This window comes from Typopeltis vanoorti, chromosome 1, assembly GCF_054136105.1.
Source record: "Typopeltis vanoorti isolate ZY-2024b chromosome 1, IOZ_Tvanoo_1.0, whole genome shotgun sequence".
NCBI lineage: Eukaryota > Metazoa > Arthropoda > Arachnida > Uropygi > Thelyphonidae > Typopeltis > Typopeltis vanoorti.
The window spans coordinates 136,770,033-136,794,593 of NC_143549.1; the positions used below are offsets into that span (position 1 = coordinate 136,770,033).

The 24,561-nt window shown below is 35.9% G+C and overlaps 1 protein-coding gene across 3 annotated transcripts in view; it reads left to right on the forward strand.

The window, feature by feature from the left end:
- Positions 1 to 24,561, forward strand: part of bchs (WD repeat and FYVE domain containing 3 bchs) — a 1,305,514-nt gene that overhangs the window by 95,290 nt on the left and 1,185,663 nt on the right. For all 3 annotated transcript variants that reach the window (XM_090399415.1, XM_090399420.1, XM_090399430.1), the window contains exon 5: positions 2,374 to 2,566. In XM_090399415.1, the coding sequence (XP_090255541.1) occupies positions 2,374 to 2,566 (193 nt within the window). The remainder of the gene's footprint in view (positions 1 to 2,373; positions 2,567 to 24,561) is intronic.

Genomic DNA, 24,561 nt, shown 5'->3' on the forward strand with positions numbered 1-24,561 from the left:
AAAGCAGCACGAACCTTGTTTAACCAGGCGATGCCCCAACCAGCATAAAATTCTGTCATGTTGTACCATCATTTTGCATTTTGGTTTAAGCCAATAATAATACAATTTGGTTGAGTGTATCCCAAATTGCCAGCCCATCCTAATTCATTCAGTATCCAGGTAGATACCTAATAGGGTGCCCCATGAGAGGATAAGGATTGGACATGAAATCAGAAGCCCTGGCCAGTTCTCTGCATTCCATGAAAGGCTACATGGAGGTCTCTTCAGTTATACAGCTTTGACCCTTCAAGCTATGAAACAAAAACAGTGCCTTAAAAGTCCATTTGAATTTGACAGTATTAGTCCTGACAAATAACTGATAAATTTGGAAGAAAATTAGTGATAGTAAGTTAGAAATAACGTGAACTTACTTTACACAACTATGTTATCCTGTATACCTTATGAGGTTACTTACCAAAAAAGGATGATATTAAATATTTTTATTGTACTAGGTAAGACCACCTGCTTCTAGAAAAAACTGTTTCTTTTATTTCTTATTTTAGTAGTTAATAGAATGCTTATTTCCAAATTTTGATGTACTTTTTACAAAGTGCAGCATTAGCACTTTTTTTATTTGCTTTTATTTCTCATTTCCTAATTAGGCATTTCCATTTTGTTTTTATTATATTCATGTCATCCTTTATAGCAAACTTTCCTAGAGTATTATGAATTTTTTGTAGTGAATTTGGTTTAATCGTTAAGTGTAATATCAAATCTCCAATTGCCTGAAGTAATGCAATAAATCTAATTTGATAAGTTGTGTGTTATACACTTCCTAGCAGAAGTACAGTAAATGAAATTTACAATGATATAAAATTACTTTAGGCGTGTTTACTTTGCAGATGTTGATGATATACCACACTTAACTAAAAAAAAATATACATCTTCTAATAATATTTATTAGAAGATAAGTGCTTGCTACTGCTGTATGAACATTATCCTCTGAATAGGATAATGTTCCAGCTAATTCCTCATGCTTAGCATACCATTTAATAAGTTACTGTACTTAACACATAAATTCCAGTTCAGCTAATTTATCACCTTTGAAAATTACAATAAATAACTTTTATTATTAAAAGACCAGAAGATAAATGATAAAATATATATACAAAGAGCCAACAAGTTTCACTAGCCACTGTCTAGCATTTTCAAGGCTGAACTGGTGTGAAAACAAATGCATTGAGTTACATTTCAAAAAACATACACTTTAGTAACTGTTAGGCCGTTACATTTGATCATTCTGTTTGATGGCGTGCATGTGTTCGAAAGCTTCAGTCAGATACCGGTACATGACCACGTGTTTTGTAGTTGTTTGCATATTGTAATTCTGTTGAACTGAGAGAGATGATGAGATTTTTCCATATGTCTTTAAGAACAATGCCCTGATTTCTATTTAAATTATTGCCTGTGCATAATACCATAGCTGCTTCTTTTAAAGTTCTGTATCTGTAGTCATTCTTGATGTAAGGCATAGAACTGTTTTTCCAATCTATAACATGATTTGATGTTGAGAAATGATGTGCTAAACCAGATGTGATTATTCTATTATGATTGACATCCCCCACATGTTCCTTCTGTCTTATTTCAAAACTTCTCGAAGTCTGACCAATGTAAGAAAGGCCACACGTGCATGGAATTTCATATACTCCAGGACATTTGAAGAAAGGTACCTCATCTTTAGGTGATCCTAAGATTTGTCTGATCATGGTAGTTGGTTTAAAAACCACTCTGATGTTATGAGCTTTTAACTCAGTTCAACAGAATTACAATATGCAAACAACTACAAAACACGTGGTCATGTACCGGTATCTGACTGAAGCTTTCGAACACATGCACGCCTTCAAACAGAATGATCAAATGTAACGACCTAACAGTTACTAAAGTGTGTTTTTTGAAATGTAACTCAATGCATTTGTTTTCACACCAGTTCAGCCTTGAAATGCTAGACAGTGGCTAGTGAAACTTGTTGGCTCTTTGTATATATATTTTATCATTTATCTTCTGGTCTTTTAATAATAAAAGTTATTTATTGTAATACATCAGACCAAATATGTACAAGTTAAGTTCACCTTTGAAAATTATTAAAAGTCAAAATTCACTACAGCAAACACTGCATTTAATATCAAGAGGTGCCAAAATCCATGTTTTGGAAATTTCTGAATATATTTTCATATTCCTGTAAATCCTTTTAACATAGGTGATAACTAAGTATGCATGTGGAAGAAAATTGAACACGTGAAAATCTGTGATAATTTTTTTAAAAAAAAAACATTAAATATTAAAAAATGAAAAAAAAAACATTTTTTTAACAAACAACAAAATCAACTTATTTAGGTTTTAGTGCGACTGTGTAGTCATCCTGGACCAGCAGAAGAGCTCTCTATAAAAGATGATTTAACTTTATTGTTTAGTGCAATCACCAGTTGGTGTCCTCCACATAACACTGTTTGGAGAAAAAGTGCAGCAGAAGTGTTGATGACACTTTCTAGACATGGCCTTACTCATCCTGTCGTCTGTTATATCCACAGTAAGTGCATGGTACATTTCTTGTGTTTTAAAAATTACAGTTGCACTTCTGAATTTTCCTTTTTTGTCACATAAGAATGAAATATTTTCTTTGTAATGGATATATATATATATATATATATATATGGAACCAGGTCTTTTCTTTTAAAGTTATAATAGTAATAAATTTAGCTGATGAGATGAACTGTTCCATTTTAATTTTCTGAAAACAGTAGTACAGGTAGATATTCAAAAATCCGGACCTGAAGGGTGCCGGATTTTTGAAAATGCTGGATTTCACATGGTTATATATGCTGTATATTTTTAACAGAAAATGACTATCTGTACAGTCCTTTAAAGAAAGAAAATTAAACACTAAATGAAAAGCTTATGAAATTTTAATGCTCACCAACTAAATATAACGGTTCTACAGAATTTTAGTTCAACTGAATAAAATAGTTCCTCAGAATTTTAATTAATAAAATGTTGATGGTGGTGACAGCACATCTGGTTGACTTGAAGTTAATGGCAGTGGATTATGAAGTGTGGACAACACTGCTGCTTCTTCCTGCTGCCTAGCTATTTTCTTGAATATATTGTGCAGTGTCTGCTGCTTCATATATTTGGGTTTTCTCTAATAAGTTTATCTTGGAGCAAGTAAACATTCATGATTTCTTGTTCACTTACAAAACTTCATTGCTCTAGTCCAGCCAGCAGTTCAGTTGTCAACGTAATTAACCTGTCAATAGAGATTCTTTCTCTCACATCTTCCTCATTTTCGTCACTGCTTTCATCTTCATCACTACCTGTAGAGGCATTTCTCTCCAGACTTTTAACCATATCTACAATTTCAGAATCAGTGTAATGATGAACTGTAGGCACATTATCATCGACATTCATCTGCTTTTCTTTGGGAACCCTAAACCCTGCAATATTATTTTCAGTTCTTCGTTAGAATGAGAAGTAAACATTAAACTTGGCCACAATTTATGCCATCCATTTTTCAGTGTTGATGTTTTCACAGACTTCCACATATTGGCAACACAGTACACTGCATCCTTAATGTTGAATTCTTTTATGAACTTCTGTACTGGGGTGCCTGAATTAACTGAACTCACTAGGCGCCTCATTAACAGGGATCGATACTTACACTTCATAGAACATGTCATACCATTGTCCTATGGTTGAATTAGTGATGTGCAGTTGGGTGGGAGGTAGACAACAAAAGCATTATATTTCACTAGAAGATCGGCTTTTGGATGTATCGAACAATTGTCTAAAATAAGAAGTATCTTGCAATTAAGGTCTAATCCAACCGAGTTACAGTATGAACCATAGCCTCAGGAACAAAACAGTTTTGAAACCAATCCAGTGTAATATCAGTGGTAACCCACCCCTTCTTGTTGGCATGGTAATGGACAGGAAACTGTGTCATACTCTTGAAGGCCCTCGAATGTAAATTTTTTCCGATAACGAGCAGCAACTTACATCTATGGGTACCCGCAGCATTAGAGCAGCACATTACCGTGATGCGATCCTTCGAAGCTTTAAACCCCTGATGGCGATTCTGCATCCTCAGTTGTTAGAGATCTTTTTGGCATACATCTCCAAAACAAGGCAGTCTCGTCAGCATTGTACACTTGTTCAGGACTTAAATGTTCATCACTAACTAACTTTGCAAATTCATCCACATATGCACTAGCTGCATCTTTGTCTGCTGAACATTTTTCCCCACACCGCACAAAACTGTAAGCCATGTCACGACTTGAAACGATGCAGCCAACCTTCTGAATATTCACACTTGTGTTGCAATCCCAGCTCTTCATGAAACATTTTGGCTTGTTCCTTTAATAAATCACCAGAAATTTCCACACCTTCACTTACATGAAAATTAAACCAGGTTATGAGATCTTGGTCCAGTTCCGAACTTTTTCCCTCCGTCATTGACTTCCTTACAAACATTTGCTTTTTTGTTACGCTGTCCGAAAAGAACTTTAACAGTTTTTTTTCTGTTTTTTAATATCATACACTGTTGAAGAGCCAGTGTCGTATGTTTCACAAATGGTTCACACAGACATGCCGCTATCAAGTTTTTTTAGCACTTCCACTCTCTCTCTCTCCCTGCGATTGACAATGCATGATGTTTACGTTTTACGCCACCTCTTTTCTTTGCTGAATCCATAATGGGGCTATACAGCAGCAAATAAATGATAAAATGAGAAGGAATAAGCAGGTTATCGCAATGCTTATAGACTACAGCGCCATCAAAACATAAACAGAAAACAGTGGTGCACCAACATGGTAAATTTGAAAACGCGTGCTCTGAAATCCATGCCGGAGATCTGAAGGAACCGGATTATCAATGGCCGGATTTTGAATGCCTACTTGTATTTTTAAATGGAAAAAAATGTTTACATTCCACTCTGAGTTTCATATGGAGAGGTTTTTTAATACTGTATCAATAGTGATTTAATTTTGGCCTTTAGTCATGATTTTAAATTCAGACATAATAGTAATGTTTAAAAGGTTCTCTTCAAAATTCCATTCATAATATAACTGACATAATTGTCCCACAGTATTTTTTAGGTTTTTTTTGTTATTATTAGACTAAATAATAATGCCAATGCTAAATATGAATGCTATAAACTTGATTAGAAAAATTAAGTCTACTTTGAGTTTATTTATTGATATACTGTATTTACTCAAATATAACTCGCCCTCACGTATATCGTGCATCTCTGATTTTACTTTATGGAAAAAGAAATTAAAAAGTTTTGCATATAGCACACGAAAAGTTTAAAATTATTAAGAAATAGATAATGAATGTTGTGGCAGTTTCAGATATTTTGGAATTCAGTTGAAGAGAATCAGCATTTTAACTCAACAATCGTTGGCTTGTCTTTGTCATTAAGTCACGTGATCTTTTGTTAATACTGCACCAATATGCATAGAGATGGAAACAACCAGTAAAGGAAATGTGGGAGTGAGAGCAATGACTTTTACTTGATCTTGGATTGCATGGGGGGGGGGGAGCAGGGAATGAGGTGAGGTAGGTTCTATATGGAGTGGATGATTTCACCAGAAATAATTGTCAAGAGTTTTTTAAAGACTGTCATCTCTAATTCCCTCTAATCTAATTCATCTCTAATTAAAACAAACAGTCATCAGTAGATGACCGTTTGTTTTAATTTAATTACAGAAGCATTATTGCTGAAGATTCAAATATATTGCATAATGAAGGTGAGCAGCTGATTGTAAATAACGTTATAATTAAAATTTAAATGCATTAATCTCATAGACAATGTGAGCAATTATAAATTATAATGAATACAGAGGATTTAATTATAAACATTGATTTAGTTTTTTCCTGAAAAACTTTAGTTTCTGAAAATCCCACATATATCTCGCATCATGATTTTTTAACTTTAATTTTGGGGAAAAAAGTGTGAGTTGTATTCGAGTAAATATGGTATTGTTTTAGGTTAGTTTATAAGATTTTAAATCAGAATTTATTATTTTGTAACTAACAACTATCAAGTTAGTGACTAATGATTATCAAGATAGCCCCTGGTTGGCCAAGCTGTTAACCTACTCACTCTCCAACCAACAGGTCGTGGGTTTGAATCCCATAATGGATGTGGATGTTTGTGATTGTCTTTGGGAAATGAACTTCATCACCATGTGTCAGATCACTATGCTGCTTATTGGAGGCCTGAAATTGCTTGAAAAAGTTCTTTTTTTTTACATAGTCCAGGAACTATGTAAAAAAAACTATGTATTCCTGGACTATGTAAAGAATAAATAAAAAATACATTATAAAAAAATTATAAAATCAATAAATATAGGGAAAAAAAAAACAGCCCACTCACAGTATGAATGTGATATAGGTTTACAAAAAACCTTTTGTGGATGGGAGCAATCTAAAAGAAATAATGAACTATTTGTTTGAAAATTTTTTTAGGTTAAGATATGCTTTTACTTAAATATTGAAATCTCAGTAGAGTTTTAATTGATTGTTTCCAGACTCATTGTGACATGGTGATTTCAGATACTGAAAGAACTTATGGATTTTTTAGAAAGATCTTTGTAACAGTGATCATTAACAAATATCCCATAACATTTCTAACAAATACCTAGTAATATTATCCATAATAATAGCTCATAGGATACATTTTAAAAATTTTGATATGGCTATTATAATAAGTGCACATTTTATATGGCATGATAGATATTTAAGGGTATATTGTTGACTTTTTTGGAACAGAAATAACAAGAGTGTATTTGTCCATAAGTTTGCTTTAAAAAAATAAATTCTGATTTCATTGATGACACTGACAACATCCTAAAAAAAGTCATTCATCACCTTTTTTTTATTTTTTTAAAGGAAGTTTTGTTTAAAATTTACTAAGCTAGTAAAAACTTGATTGGATCTATCTTTAGCAGTATTCTTTCTAACTCTTACTAACTGCAAACATCTTTAAATCATAGTTGCTGGCACAATTTTTTTTAAATTTTAGGGGATTATGCTTTAGGATATAGTCTCTTCTTCTTCTTCTGCAGCTTCTCCCACTTAAGTGGGGTCACTGTTTGTTATGAGTCTCCTCCACACCTTCCTGTCTTGGGCTGTCACCACATCCAAGTTCTTCATCTTCAAGTCCTCTTCTACCAGCTCCCTCCATCTCTTCTTTGGCCGCCCACGCTTCCGCCTTCCTTGCACATCCATCTGCATGACCCTTCTTCCCACATATTCGTCCTCCCTCCTCATCACATGACCAAACGATCTCAACCTTGCCTCCTGTATTTTCGCTCCTGAGTTCGTAACTTTCACTGTTCCCCTGACATAGTCATTTCTCAGATGATCCTTTCTGGTCACACCGCACATCCACCTAAGCATTCTCATCTCTGCTACTTCCATCCTGCTAATGTTATTTTTCCTCAGGGCCACAGTTTCTATAGCATATGTCATAGCTGGCCTCACTACTGTCCTATAAATTTTGCCTTTCAGATTGATCGGCACCCTCTTATCACATAACACTCCAGCCATCTCTCTCCAGTTCCTCCAACCTGCTTGTATCCTGCATCCCACTTCCTTCTCACCTCCTCCATCTTCTTCCACTGTCGAACCTAAGTATCTAAAGTCTCTCACCTTCCTGATGACATTTCCTTCCAGCTCCAGGTCTGTCTCCTGGCCACCGCCCACTGCGCAACACATATACTCTGTTTTACTTCTGCTCAGTCTCATACCTCTCTCTTCCAGTACTTTTCTCCATCTTTCCAGTTTAGTTTCCGCTTCTTCTGTTGAATCTACACACAGCAAGATGTCATCTGCATACAACATTGTCCAAGGTGCATCTTCTCTCACCTCCTCTGTTACCACCTCCATCACAATATTAAACAGAAACGGACTTAATGCTGACCCTTGATGCAAGCCAACTGTTACTTGAAAACTTTCTGTCTGTCCCAAACAGGTCCGAACACTTGTCTTCACATTTCTGTACATTTCCTGCACCAACCTGACATATTTCTTCGGCACCTTCTTCTCCCTCAGACACCTCCAGACTTCTTGCCTTGGCACTCTATCGTATGCTTTCTCCAGATCAATAAATACCAGATGTAGCTCCCTTTGTTTCTCTCGATATTTTTCCATCATTTGTCGTAACCCAAAGATAGCATCTGTTGTTGATCTACCAGGCATGAAGCCAAATTATTCCTTTGCAATCTCCACCTCCTCCCTCAATCTACCATCAAGAACCCTTTCTAGGATCTTCATTGTGTGGGACATCAACTTTATTCCTCTGTAATTTTTACAGTCTTGTGCATCCCCTTTACTCTTGTAGATGGGAACAAGAGTACTCTCCCTCCATTCCTCGGGTATATTTTCCTGTTGGCAAACTTTCATGAACAGGTCCCACAACAGGTCAATTCCCTCTTCCCCCAGTGCCTTCCATGCCTCCACTGGAATTCTGTCGGGAAATAGTCATTCTTTAGGATATAGTCATTTCCTTAATTTTGACTATCTGAAATAGTGCATTCATTGCATTCCAAGTAGGAATTATCTGGCCATCTTGTGTTATTTCAGTCAAAACATGTTTTGGGTGAAATAAGATATAGTCCTAAAGTGGCAATGAAATTATTATTTATTTATTTATTAATTTTTTAGTTTTTAAATAATTTAGAGAGCTGTTGGAGGGAAGCATTGAAGATATGTAGTTTATAAGAAGAAAATAAAGAATCAGTGCATCTAGTACAATGTCTAGTTGGAAACATGGAATGCCAAATTAGAAATATGGAAATTTTTTTAAATTACAAACTATTGTTATTACTGTATAGCAGATGCTCTAAGTATAGTGAATACTATTATAATGAAATGATGATCATTGTTATGAACTACTGAAAATTCATAGCTGAAGTCACTCTTGTGGAGGTGATGTGATTTTTCCTCTTAGAAACTCAGTAAAAAAAAAAGAAAGACGAAACTATCACCACTGGAATACTAATTTTCTGAGCCCACCTTTGAAAATTATTAAAAGTCAAAATTAACTATAGGAAACTGCATTTAGTATCAACAGATGCCACAATCCATGTTTTGAAATTTCTGAATGTTCCTCTTATGATCTGTAATAAGTGAACTGTAAAAACTCGATGTAGCTTAAAAATACCAAAGCGCTTTACATAGATTTTTTACAGAGGTCAAGTCCCTGAGAATATTGTAAAAATAACCTTATACGCATGGATAGGCTTATGTGTTCATCAGGCATGTTGTAGTAGGTTTCACGGTATGATAAGAACACAGATGGTTAAGAAAATAACTATTTATTAACTTAAAGCTAATATTTCACTGGTATTATATCAGCTGGATATAATACCAGCAAAATATTAGCTTTAAGTTAATAAATAGTTATTTTCTTAACCATCTGTGTTCTTATCATACCGTGAAACCTATTACAACATAAAAATAACCTTGTTTGTCTCTGTATATTTTGTTGTGCTACATATTATTGTAAATAACCCTATGGAAATTAACTGTATTTACTCCTTTAACAAGAATATTTTAGAATGTCAAAACCAAAGGCAATGTTTTGTCACCGGAACATTGTTTCTTATGCCCTCAATCTATGAGGGCATAAGAAACAACCTTTCTTATGCCCTCATAGAGAGGGCATAAGAAAGGTTGTTTACGATTTTTGTGTGTATGAGAAAGTGCTTACAAGCTCTGCACATAAACACCTCCAAAGTCAGTCTGAAAGGTCCAAACAACTTTTCACTGGCTAGCAACTTACGATCAAATGAGTGCATGGAAGAGAACAAAGAGCGGGTTGACCTTAAAAGAAGATGAAAGAGTCATGCCGAATTCTTAGGGGGGGGGGGGGTTACAACCCTTCGTGTGAGGTCTCAAAGAAGGCATAACATTCATTTATATTTCATATTAATGTAAATAAAATGTGTTTTAATTATTTGTTAAAAGAGCACTGGCGGATTCTTTATTTTACAACTGCACTGTTTCTAAAAATAATCGGACTTGTGAGTGGGAAACAATTAAGGCAATAAAAGCACAGTTTAGTTACTTACGAACCACGGCTGATTATGTAAACTTTGTTGAAGGAATTCACGCTAGAGAGAGAGAGAGAGAGAGATCTACTGGACATTTTATTGAGTCTTATGCCGAATATTGATATATTGGATGGCGCAGTCTTACAAATAAATTTTCCAGTGTTCATAGGCATATGACTAGTAAATATGGAAGGTGGGTAAACAATAGTACCCAGTAGTGTAAGTGAGAAAGGTTACAAGAGAGAAAGCGCACACTACTAATTAGTATAAAGAATAGAATAAAAGAAGATATTATAATAACACAGCAGACAGCACATGTTACAGAAATGTAGTTTATCTGTTTGTATCTATTATTATTATTTATTTATTTTTTATGAATGTGGCTACAGCCCAAGACAGGAGGTTGTGGAGGAGACTCACTACAAACAGCAATCCTACTTAAGTGGGAAAAGCTGCAGAAGAAGAAGATTATTATTTATTTATTTTTATGACGACCCCACACATGAAAGGTCACAGGACCTTTAACTGAACAGTGCCATGTGTAGGTAAGTGTTTATGGGGAAAGAAGTAATCTATCAATATGTTTCTTGAAGAATTGGAGGTTGTACTAGGTGGAAAAAACTGTATAAAGAGATTGTCCCAAAGAATAGAGGTGAATGGAATGAAGGAGGATGATGAGAAGTTTGTTCGGTATGTTTGGGTTGGACAGTGTATGGCTGTTGGCCAGTGGCTGCTCTAGTTCTTACGTAGGAATACAACCCCTGGCAAAAAGTATCTGATCAACAACTGTAATGCTAACATTGTATGTATATTAGGATTTATTTTTCCTCAGTACATAAATTTTGTTCAAACTGAATAGCTATGAATATAAATATGGTTAAAAAAGAAATAATTTATTACAAAAAATATTTTATAGGTACTGTACTTTTAACAGAAATTGGGTGAATGGAAAATCAAACACCAGCCTGGTCCGCCAAGTGGTTAGCATATCCGCTCTCCAGCCAAAAGGCTGAGGATTCGAATCCCACCATTGTCATGGATATTTGTGATTATCTGTAAAAATACTAGTGGTGGTGGTAGGCAGTTGATGACGCTGGTGTAGATGGAGAAATGTAGAGTAGGTGCTCTCCTTTGATGAGTCTTAGAACTCCCTGGAGGTGTCGTGTAATATAATAATAATAAACACTGAAGAAAAAACTATGTGATCATTCTTTGATTGGGAAATATATATATCCAATCACTGAACTCAGTCATCATCATCATTATTATTATTATCATTACAGGAGACTCCAGGGAGTCCTTAGACTCATCGTGAGAGGCCCTATACATCATGTCCACACAACTATACGACATTCTCACAGTATCTGTCATACCTTGCCTTGAACTCACTCACTATCATAGCACCCACAACAGACTCTGGCAGCTTATTCCACTCATTTACCCTCTAAAAGTAAAGAACCCAGCTCTAACACCCTTGCTAACCACATTCTTGCCCAGCTTCCATAGGTGTCCCCTAGTTCTCCTACCACCAGTCCTGATCTCAAAAATATCCTCTGAATTAATCCTATAGAAACCCTTTAGCAATTTGAATGTCTCAATCATATCTCTCCTTTTCTGCCTATTAACTAATTTCTGCAACCCACAAATCTTCAACCTGTTCTCATAAGGTTTATTCCATAGACCTGCTATCATCTTGGTCACTCGCCTCTGGATCCTCTCCTCCCCATCAAGAAGAACCTACGTAACCAAATCTGGGCACAGTAGTCGAGATGAGGTCTTATCAATGCCCAGTACAGAGGTACAATAACTTGCTTGTCTCTGTTCGTCAAAGTATTTTTCAACGACCAAGTGAGTTGATGAGCTGATTTAGCCACTTTTGCAATGTCCCCCCTAAACTTCATCTCCCTATCCACCAACACTCCAAAGTCAATCTCCTGGGGTACAGTTCCACCAATGTGATATACTGCTGCTAATCTTTTCACCCCAAAATGCATAACCTCACATTGTCACATTAAATTGACATCCATTCTCCTTAGCCCAGAACTCCAATCTATCTAAGTCGTCCTGCAAGATTTTGACATCTTCTGCATTCACTATTGCCCTATCCAACTTTGCATGATCAGCGAACAAATGAACTGTTCCTCTTAGATCCTTCCCTATATCGTTAATGAACAAATTAAACAGCAGTGGTCCAAGAACAGAACCCTGCGGCACACCACTAGTCACAGGCCGTCTTTTGGACTCTCTCCTGAATAAACTACTCTCTGATATCTCTCCCTCAACCACCCACCTATCCATCTCACCAACCCTATATCCATTCCCATATGTTGCAATTTACGGATTAGAATTCCATGTGGTATCCTGTCAAATGCCTTAGCCAGGTCCGCAGTATCACTGTGAACCCATTACCCTTATCCAGTTCAGCCGTCACTGTGTTATAAAACTTGAGCAAGTTACTGAGGCATGATCTGCCCTTCACAAAGCCATGCTTTCCCCCATACAGTATCTCATTTTCATCAATCCATTCCTGTATTTTTCCCTTGACTAATTTCTCCAAGACCTTGACAACAACTCCTGATAAGCTGATCGGTCGGTAATTTGCAACAGTAGTCTTGGATCCTCCTTTATGCAGCGAAACTATTTTCCCCTCTTTCCACACCTTCGGGACTAAACCAGACCCGAGACTCAGATTAAACAACATGGTTCATGTAAGACCCGTGCCGGTATACCATCCAATCCCACAGATGTATTCACATTGAAGTTCTGTAATAGACTATTAACCTGCACTTCATTCATCACAATTCCAGTATAAACTAATGGTTCCTTCATTTTTTCAATGTCACTACCTGGATGATATACTCTTGCAAAGTGCTCACTCAGTAATTCCACTATATCGACTGATTCAGTGACCTCCTTACCATCGCCATTCCTTAACATCATTCTGTCGTGTACAGTTTTTTTTTTGCTTGCAGCATATTGAAAGAACTGTTTGGGATTCTCTTTAGCTTGCATAGCTAGATTCCTTTCATAATCCGCTTTTCCTTTTTTTATCACACTCGTTACCCTTCTGGCCTGCACTTTATACCGTTCGTGTGCCTGCAGGTCACCTTTCTCTTTAAATTTCCTCCACAGTTGTTTCTTTTTTTGCAGCTCAAGCTTAATGGTGTTATTCATCCATTTAACCCCTACTTGTTTTACTATTCGGACCCGAGGTATAGAATCAGCCATAACTTCCTGTAAATGCTCCTTGACCACTTCCCGTGCTCTATCGACATCCAGCCCTTGCAGTTTTACATGTCATGGCACTGATCCAGGCAATCTCCTAAGCTTCATGCTTGCCAGTACGGTAATTCCACATATACCCTGTCTTAATTGAAAATTCCACACCTGTAGCCACCTCCCCGGTCAAGACCTTATGATCACTCTCACCAATAGGTGGCAACATGGTCATATTCATTACAGTCCAATTCTCAGATGTTATTACCAAGTCAAGCACTCTCACACCCCTAGTATTTTCAATTACATGCTTCCTCAGATAGTTATCCCTTAATAATTGAATAAAATCCATTTCCTTCCTCACATGTGTCTTCTCCTCCTTCCAATCAATGTTATCATAGCTGAAATCCCCGATAATAATTATCCTCCTTCCACTCATTTCATCAATTTGTTTATGCATACTATCTCCACCATCTATTCCATCACCTGGTCTATAGCAGCACCCAACTGTATATTTTATTCTGTCAGTCTCAATCTCACACCATATAGCCTCAAATGAGCTCCTTTCACTATCCTGCGATACAACTTCAATTCTCCTTGGCTGCAGTTCATCAGCTATCATCAATAACACCCCCCCCCCCCCCATTTTATTCTCTCTGTCCCTCCTAAACACACTATAACCTACACATTCTATCCCACTATATCATCTCCATCAGCCATGTTTCACTAATGCCAATAACCTGTGGCCAGGAAGAGCCAATCAAGGCCAAAAATTCTTCCTTCTTGTTCCTAATACTCCTGGCATTAGTATACATGAAATGCAGAGGTTCCTTTGTCCCACCCCTATCTTGATGCGTTATTCTAATTATCCCATTCCGATTTCTTGTCTTTAGTACTGGCTCCGGTACATTATATACATTCTTACACTCAACTGTCTCGCTGATGTCTGCATATCCACTCCCCCCCCCCGGTAATTCTAGTTTCCGTGGTTCTGTACATCCATTTTCACTTCATTCAGCAACACTTTTTCCAGTCTCCGCACACCAAATCCATTCAAATGCAGGCCATCCATCTTGTATAAATCCTTTCACCCATCAAACTCATTCCGCACGTCCACGAATTCCACACCACACCATCTGTATAACCTGCGCATAAAGTCATTTGTGATTATGGCCCTCCTTCTAAACTCCTCTTTGTCATACCGTGGCAACAGACTCACCATCCTAACTCTGTCACTCTTTTCTTTCACTACCTTTAACAATTCTTTCAAGTCCTCTCTCATAAAAAAATTATCTCCTTTCAATTCATTCGTACCTGCCTCAACTATCAATTCTTTCACTCTCTGTTTTTGTGCTCTAATACTCTCACTTACATCCTTAAATTTCGCACCAGGTAAGTATGATTTAGTTAAACCCCCCATCTATCACTCCTTTTAATAACGAGTCACCATACAACATTCTTTCCTTCATTTCTGAAACTCTCTCACTCTTATGCTTATTTTTCTTTTCAAACACTTGTTTATTTCCGTTAGCTGAGGCACCCTGGAAAGAGTTTTGTAGGTGCTCCAACTGCCGCTGTGCACTGTGTATCACTTCACGCAACCTAGTGATCTTACTCCCTGCAAATAATTCCTCATTTTTTTTCATCATTTAAACCATTTTCTCTCTCTGTATAGTTGCTTTCACTCTCTCTTTGATCACCACTCTCATTGCCATCGTGTACGACATATCGCAATTCCCTATCAAGCCACTATTTTCACTCACATTCTGGCTTTCTTCAACCATAACTATCTCATGACCTGACACTTACTTCAATCCTTCACTTTGCTTGCACATTCTCCCACCACTATCACTTTCTATCCAAACTCCAGCCTCCTTCGGGAAAGCATACATCCCACACACATCACATTGGACAATCTCCCTCACATTACAGTTTTTGAAAAAGATGTATTTTTGTATGCCATTATCTTACGTCGCATTGGTGCCATGTGCTATTCTATGAAACGTATCCTTAAAATACTAAGTTAAATAAAACGAAATTCACATCAAAATCACACAGACACAACAAGCTACCAAAAATAAACAATACTATGCTAAGATTTAAACCAGTATTCCAATTTTCAGTCAAAATTATACTTAACTTTTGGGAGCTCTCTGAAAACACTACACACCATGTAGCCCTCCCAATTATCATGCCTGTCAAGGATTTAGGCCTAGAGTGGCCTGTTCCAGCCTTAGAAATCATCATTGAATCTCTTAAGAGGACGTCCTGGTTTTCCTGGTTTGTAATTCAAGGCTTGTTTTGGTGATCTTTCTGTTTTCATTCTTTCAACGTGTTCCATCCATTTGTGTTTATATTAAAAAAATTTTTTTTATTACTGATTCCTATTTTAATTCTTTCATAATTTCTTAATTTCTTTTGTGATCAAATAGCGTATACTTTTGCAGTTTTTATCAAACTTCATTTCAGCTGTTATTAATCTTTGTTTGTCCAGATTTCACTTCCATACAATAGGACTGGTAGGGCTAAACGAATCGTATACTTTTAGTCAGGTTTGGTTTAAATATAGTTAATTACACCTGTTATTTTTATATCTTTTTCATTTTCATATGCAATAATGCATTCTAGGTAGTTAAATGAATTCACCTGTTCTAAAATCTTGTTATCTATTACTATTTTAGTTCTTACTGGATCTTATCCTTTAAATCGATTTTGATTTTTCTGTTGATATTATCATTCCATAATCTTTGGCTATTTCGTTTAAATTTAAAATATCTTTCTGTAAGTTGTCTTCAGAATTTGTAATTATTACTTGGTCATTGGCAAAAAGGAGAATTCTTAAGTTCACTGTAGGAGAAAGTTTAATACCTTGATGGAAATTTTTATTCCATTTTATTATTATTTCATTTAGATAAATATTAAAAAGAGGTTGGTGAAAGGGGACATCCCTGTTGGACTCGGTTTATAATATTACTGAACTTTAATATTATGGAATAGCAAAATACTGAACTCAGTATTTTGTTATTCCTCCTTTAACCTGAATGACGGTTTCATTCTTCGTGGTATGGACTCAATAAGCTTTTGACAGTCAGTTAACAGAATTTCACACCAGTTGTCTGTGATTGCTTGACGTAATTCAACAACATTTGTGGGCCTTTTGGTGTTGATTTTCACTTTAAAATATTCCAAACATTTTTGATCAGATTAAGGTCTGGGCTATTCAAAGCCAAGTCATAGTTTTAAATGGAGTGTTTCCATTGTTTCATAGATAGTTCTTGATTTGGCTGCTGCAGTGACGAGATGTATTATCATCTTGAAAAAAGAAGTCATTGGAATCCTGGAACTATTTTGGATTCTAGGAACCAAAAAATGCTCTAAAATTTCTTTGTAGACTTTGGAGTTGACTCTGTGTAACATGATACGTAGTTTTCCAATACCTTGTGATGTCACGCAACTCCAAATGATAAATGTAGGTGAAAATTTAGCCTTGGTATTGATGCACTCATCGAAGAACTTTTCATCACTCTTCTCCATACAAAGGTACCATTGTCATCGCTAGTTCCAAAGCAAATTCGAGATTCGTCACTAAAGATGACTTTTCCGGTCATCAAATTCCCAATTTACATGATTTTCACACCATTGGAAACACGCTTTTTTGTTTTGCTTTGTCAAAAAAAACAGGTTTCGTTTTTGCTTTGCAAAAGTGAAATCCTTGACCATTCAGCTGATTTCATACTGTGCAGTCACTTACCTTCACTCTGTAGTTTGACCATGCAGCATTAAGTTTGTTTGGATGTTGAATGGTGCATGGCTTTCGCAAGTTCAGCCAGTTTTCTGTCTACATGATGTGACACGTGGATGTCCACTTCAAGGCATGCTTTTTACACTATTAGTCGAACAATATTTTTTCAACATATCGTTTGACTGATACGGTACTTTGAGCACATTTTAGTAATCCAGCTACTTGTGTTTGAGACATTCTGTTTTTTAAATTGCTGAAAAGTCTTTCACAGGAGATCTCTTAACACTAGAAAGAATTCAGATTTCACAACCATAATTCTGATCCTTATAAATGCTTTCTTTACGCTTTACACATGCACGGACAATTGTAAATTTGCATATTAGAGAATGATAAGCATTTGTTTCCTGAGCGATTACTTACTTTTTTACTATCTGTCAGCTTGATCGAATAATTTTTTCTAACACACAGATAATTTATTTTCTTTAAATTAATTTTTAAATCTATGAATTGTACATACATTTTTTCTTTTCTTTTTATACTTTAAAGTGAGCTATTTAATTTATTGCATGCTTAGGAGGTTTTGGGTGCACCACTCCAAATATGGAAACAGTATTCCAAGGTTTGTTGGATCTAAGACTTATGAACTGTTAGGAGTTGAGCAGAAGAGAAGTAACATTTTGAATGGAAAAGAACAAGTATTTTAGTGGCTGAGGAGGCTGTTTGTGGATATGATATTCAGCCCAAGTAGAGAAAGCTGAGTTTGAAAGGAAATTGAAATATTTTCAAAATTAAGTGGGAGTGAAGTGGGATCTCTCTTATGTGAAATAAGGCAGGCCCGAGTTTTTATGGTATTGAAATTTACTAAGTTATCTTCATCCCATTTGAGGATGCTCAGGAAATCAGTATTTAAGTCACTGGTTATGGAAGATCGCGAGGCTTCTGTCATTTGGGAACTATAGGATTTCTCAAATAAGGAAGAGGAATGAAGAGTAGTCATCGACCCTGAGTATAATCCAGCATTGATAGAGAAATCTGGTGAGAGGAAGTTATTTATCATGACATGCAATAAACAACTAGTCAAGGAGCTGGCAATCCAATCGTTTTGTATGCCATAAGGTGGCATCTTGTTCAGGAGGCCTCAATACAGACACAGTTGAATGCCTTTGAAATGTTGAGAGCAGTAACATGGGTTTCGCCAAATCTTTCCATGGCCTGTGTCTAAAGGTTGATGAGATCAGCTAGGAGGTCATGGTTGAGAATGGCAAAATGCACTTTGATGATTGCTAATTAATCGATGAATCTCTAGGTAGTGAAAACGCTAGTTGTTGGATAACCTTCTCCATCAGTTTTGAAAGTACTGAGATGAGAGCACTTCAGCTATAGTTAAAAGGCTGAATTTTGTCTCTCTTTTTAGGTACAGGCTGGATGAAGGCCTCTGGGTCGCAAATTTTGAGCAAAACTGGAGGAAAACAAACTGGACCAGGAGCTTTATTAGTATCAAGATTAATGAAGGTTTACCTGATGTCTTTCTGCAGTGGGCAGCTTGTGGTAGGTATGATTTGCCTTGGTCCTCTAAGCAAGAGGTGGAGACAAAAACTGATGCAAAGAGGTCTGCCTTTTTCATGGGTGAGGCTACAACTGTACCATCAGGAAGCTAGAGTGGTGGGAATAAGGAATGGCAGAAGTTATGCCCAGCAACTGTAGCACGGTACTGGAAGATACAGTCATCAGTTGAGCAGGAGGCAGGTTTAATTTCATCCTTATGTAGTCTGCTTTGTAATAATTTAGCTTTTTAGCTCTTGCCTTCCGACTATTGTATAAACTGAATGAGAATCTGGACTTTTTTAATTTAAGCCATTGAACATAAGCTGCATTTTTATCATGGACTCCAGAGGCAATTTTTTTTTTTTTTTGAGAACCAATGCTTGGATACAGATCGTGGGATTTGCAGTGGAGTGTGGAATGAAGGCACTCATTCTAGTGAGGATTATTTCATTTATTAGCTGCATTATGTAATGTAAAAGGTTATCATAAGAGAATTTTATGATTATCAATCACTGGGTACCAGCCAGTTTTTTTGCTATAAAATTTTTGAAATGCTGCATTGAGTTATGGCATTCTAATAAAGGATATTAAAAAAAAAAAAAAAAAAAGAAAGAAAGAAAAAGAAAACTTTTGTGATTTGTAAATGATTTTTCAAGAAAATACGTGAAACTGTAAATTAAATGTTGATTTCAAAGAAAAAAAGAAAAATTTAACAATTGGTGTACATGAAAAATGTGTTTTTTTTTTATTATATGCTCAAAAAATGAAATTAACAAAAAAATGCAACTATTCATTGCATTTTAATAGTAGTAATAATAAAACTTCAAATGGAAAAAAAAATCTTTTGCAACCTCATCTAAAATGAAACACACACACACACACACACACACACACACACACACCATCTATGGAATTACAGATTATTTTCATATTTGGTTGGGGTAAGTCACTCTGCTTATTTTAGGATACCTGAATGGGAGGATAGATTCTTGATATTTTGTGAATGTGGGGGAGGAGTGAATCATTAAAGAAAGAATAATTTTTGTTTGCTTTGGTTTCAATATCTCATTCAAGATAAATGCATGTGATGCAGCATAAAAATCACATCCTGAACAGGCTTTAACTGCTCTGTGAGAATAATATGAAAGCAATTTTGGCATGTGTGTTATGCCTCATCAACAATTTCCTTTAAATTTTAAATTATAAGTCATTTCTGTTTTTCTGTTTATTGAGATTCTGATGCAACGTCTTCATTGATATGGATCTCTTCTTTGAAATGCTATCTAATGGGAGGTTTGCTCCAAGCTATGTTATTTCTTTTGTTGTTTGGGGTTCAAAGCACAATTTGGGAATGGAGATATTTTCGTGCACCATTGACAGGAATTTCTAACTCACATTTCTCCACCCTTTACCATTGCTACAGCAGCAAACATGTAGACATAAAACGTTTTTATTACTCATCTAAATAACCATATATTTTGACCTGAACTTTAGAGATCATTTTCAGCATAATAAACATTTCAAAAGGTAGAATAACAACAATGGATTTTGTAAGAGAGCGAGTGTGCTAGAGTGGTCACAGTAGTAGATATGAAATTGATATAAAATTTAAATTTACAGTTAATAAGAAAAGTACTTTTTCCCAAATTTTTGATAGAGAAATATAGTCATATGGTTCAAGTTGTGGAAATGCAAAAGCATTTTATTCCTTTTTTTGTTTTTTGAGTAAGTCCTCAAATTTGAAATGGTATCTGTGTGAAAGAAAGGTGGATCCTCTACCAGAAGATTTTGTGGTTATTGCCAAATCTGTGTTGAGTTATATAAGACTGGCATTTTTTTTATAAGCTGGGTTTTAATCCTTTTTCCCAAGTAAGTAAACAGACAAGTACTGTATATTATCGCGTATAATGCGAAAAATTTATGGTAAAAAAATAATACTTAAAGTTAGGGGTTCGCATTATATGCGGATCTTAAAAAATATAACATCTTATTACACTTGCACACACAATATATACTACCTAATGCCTATGCAACCAAATCTACTTGACCCACTCGCATTCGATGACCGAGCGCACATTGTATCTGCGCATAAAGCCAGTAATGTAAGTAGTGCTAATATTCCCCCCCCCCCCCCCCTTGGCGGGATATTAGCACAATTAGGTATATCGATTTAACCACAGTTCATTTTAAATATTATTTGTTAAACAACCCTAGCCTGAAAATGAGCCAACAGAAATGTAAACATTCATCTTTTGAAGTAGGATTTAAATTGCATGTCGTGCAGTTTGCAGAAGAACATAACAGTGTAGCTATGAGAGAATTTGGTGTAGCAGAGAGTAATATTAGACTTTGGTGTAAACAAAAAGACAATCTTGAAAAAATCCCCAAAACGAAACGTGCCCGTCGTGGAGATGTAGTATCCTTACCAGAACTCGAAGAAAAGATAAATGAATGGATTTTGACGCAATGACAAGATGGCATTATAGTAACAAGAAATGTAATTTGTTTTCGAGCTCTAACTCAAGAATGGTAAATTCAAGGACACACCAGGTATTTCATCTTTTCTTGCTTTGCCTGGGTGGTGCAACAGATTTATGGAACGCAAAGCATTAACATTACGACACCGAACAAAAATTGCGCAAAAGTTACCAACACAGCTTGAAGAAAAAGTGGAGTCCTTCCATAAATTTATCATAAAATTACGGAAGTGTCATGGATATGAACGTTCCCAAATTGGCAATATGGATGAGATGGCCATGTACTTTGATATGCCTGGGAATCGAACAGTAAACTCAGTTGCTGAAATGAGTGTCCTCATAAAAACAATGGGACATGAAAAAAACGCATTTTACCGTTGTTTTAGCCATGGCAGACGGAACCAAATTAAAGCCGACAGTGATATCTAAAAGGAAGAAACTTCCGAAGCATATGAAATTTCCACCAGGTGTCATTGTTCGTGCCAATCAGAAAGGTTGGATGGATGAAGAAAGTGTACAATTGTGGCAGGATCAAGTATGGAACATACATCCAGGTAGCTTGTTACGTCAACAAAGCATGCTAGTCTGGGATATGTTCCAGGTGCATTTAATGGAGGCAAGCAAAGAGAAAGCACATGAATTACGTACAGACCTAGCAGTCATACCGGGTGGTCTAACTTCCATTTTGCAAGCCGCTTGATGTCAGCTTGAATAAGCTGTTTAAAGATCACTTACGTGAAAAATGGAGAGAATGGATGTCATCTGGTTTGGTGAAGATGACAAAGGGTAGGAATTTTCAGAAGCCTGAGATCACCCTAGTCACCAGCTGGGTTAAAGAAGCATGGGATTTGATACCATCAGAAATGATTCAACGCTCATTTCTTAAATGTGGAATAAGTAATTCAATGGATGGATCTGAAGATGATGTCATATACGAAAGCAAGGATGACGCACAACAAAATGGAGAGGATGACGACAGCTGCTACAACCTTTATTGAGATCTCGTCAGTGGGAGCCAGACCCAAAAAATTCCAAGGTTGAAGTAATGCAGAGCTTATAAATTTTACCTAAACAAGATGCCACAAGGTGCTTTCACCTTATTAAATAAAAATCTCAGGATGAGAGTAAGATGTAGAAAGCTTTTTACCTTGGGTATATACTATATTAAAGATACCAAGCAATTTTATAAGCTAGGCTTACTGACGAGACCTCAATAAAGGTCGAAACTGGACTGGGTAGTGACCCTAGCCTTCAATGTATAGCATCATACATCTCCGCAAGGGGATGTGCTTTGCATTAGGAGAAAATACTAAGGAAAGTGATCGGCGCTTACTTCACCTTTACCACGAGTTGCCTCTGACTTGAACTATGTTCAGGTGCAAACTTGACTTACTTGGGAAAAAGGATTAAAACCTATCTTATAAAATTGCTTGGTATCTTTAACATATGTAATCTAAAGCGTTAATCGAACAATTCCAATTATTAAATATTCAATCAATGTTGAAACATAAGCTGTAACCTTTAACATGTTGTATTGCATTTATATAATGTCATAAGCATTGTTATTACAGTGGTATCTTGCTAATCCAAACCTCTTGAGTCCGAACCCTCCAGTAATCCAAACTGCTTTTAAATGTAATTTCCCAAAATTATGACTTTACCACATCAATAAAAAATATAAATTTGAAGGATGTAGCATTCTCAGTTGCTACTGCTTGGGAAGCCATTGAACCAGAAGCAATTCAAGTGGCATGGAAAAAACTGTGGCCTTCTAGAATTTACCAAGATAACTACGGTGATACACCAGAAGAAGAAATTCAAAACTTGCATAATTTGGTGCAAAATATAAATCCAATGTTGAAATTTCACAAACAGATGTTACGGAATGGATTACAGGTATAACCGAAAGTGAATTCGAAATCAAATCAGATGCTGAAATTATAAATATGATGCTACAGAATGAATTAGAAGATGATGATAAAGAACTCGAAGAAAGAAAAGGTAAAACGTGTAGAGGCAGTTGAAAGTTTTAATATGTATATAGAATGGGATAAGCAGAATGATACGCTATTCCACAAAATTTTATTGCTAATGTAGCTCCGAGAAGAAGCATTGAAAAAAAAGTTTAGCTTCCAAGAAGCAAAATTTCCAAAGAAATAAAAAAACTTTTTTTTTATTATTTTGTGAAACTTTTTTTGTGTTATGTACAAGAAAGTGCTATTTTTTATGCAAATTAAGTTATGTACTAAACTATGCAATTTTATTAAATCAGAATCCTCAACAATCCAGGTACATACAAACTAAATTTTTTACTAAAATAAACTTGTGTACTGTATTATTTTTTAAGTTTTACATTACAGTACAGTAGCTTTTTTTCTATCATTTAATTCATTTATTTAGAGAATTAAATTGATGTCCCATTAGAATCTGATTATTTTCATTTTAAATGCTAGTTATTGTTGTCTTTTAGGGGAAATTCGCTAATCCGAATGAGCACGGGTTTTATTAATTCAGATTAGTTAGATACCACTGTATTTATAAACGCAAACAAAATTTAATTTTTTGATTTTTTGAAAAAATTAAAAAGTATCGCTGCAATATCGCAGTGCTTATGTACAAGCCGCCACTGCCTGTAACAGTCCTGTTTAACATGTATTCTTTTTCATCTGCATAGTAGAAAGAGATACTGCAACATCAGGTCCATTAGATTCATTTTGTCCAGAGGATTCAGTTCTCTGAGAAGTCATCCTGCACCCACACACACTTTCCAAACATTTTAAAAGTCATGTATTATGCTGTAGGTTGGACCATAAACACAACCTGTTGCTCTTGCTTTGCTGTCTGTTGTATTTTTGCCTGTAATCTTGGATTCTGTTCATCTGTTCCACCCATCTCTTAGTGGCCTTATGTTGCACTCTCAAGAGGGCAACCATATTGGTTGCTCTGATTTGAACTGGTGCACACTTCTTGCCATAAACCGGATACATCTCTTTATGAATGTACTTTGCAGGAAGTGCTTTTGTTCACAAATGTGCAACAACACATTTGACAGTTGTATGCCCTTCGAGCATGGTTGTCATTGCCCTAGACTGCTTCTACCTAGTGATGCATACTGAAACCATTTGCTTCCATTTCATTTTTTTTTTGCTTTGCTTTGTTTGTACGTTACTTTCCCTTGTGTAATGGAGTGACCATTTCCTTATCCATGCTTAAATAAATTACACTGAACCAGAAATTGTTTTTATACTTGATGCAAGTTTGAGCACCATGATAGGCTGTTTGTATATATAGGTAAATGATCTGATCACACAGATCGTTCTAATATCCTGTAATGCATGGCATGCTTACTTTTGGATGTGTACATTGCCATGCATTATGAGAAGGGTAACTGCCTGGTTTCTAACTTTGTCTCCATTGACAGATTAGACCCATGGAAATACTGGTAGAAGTCATTAGCAGTATTAGCAGTAAACGGTAGAAAAACTT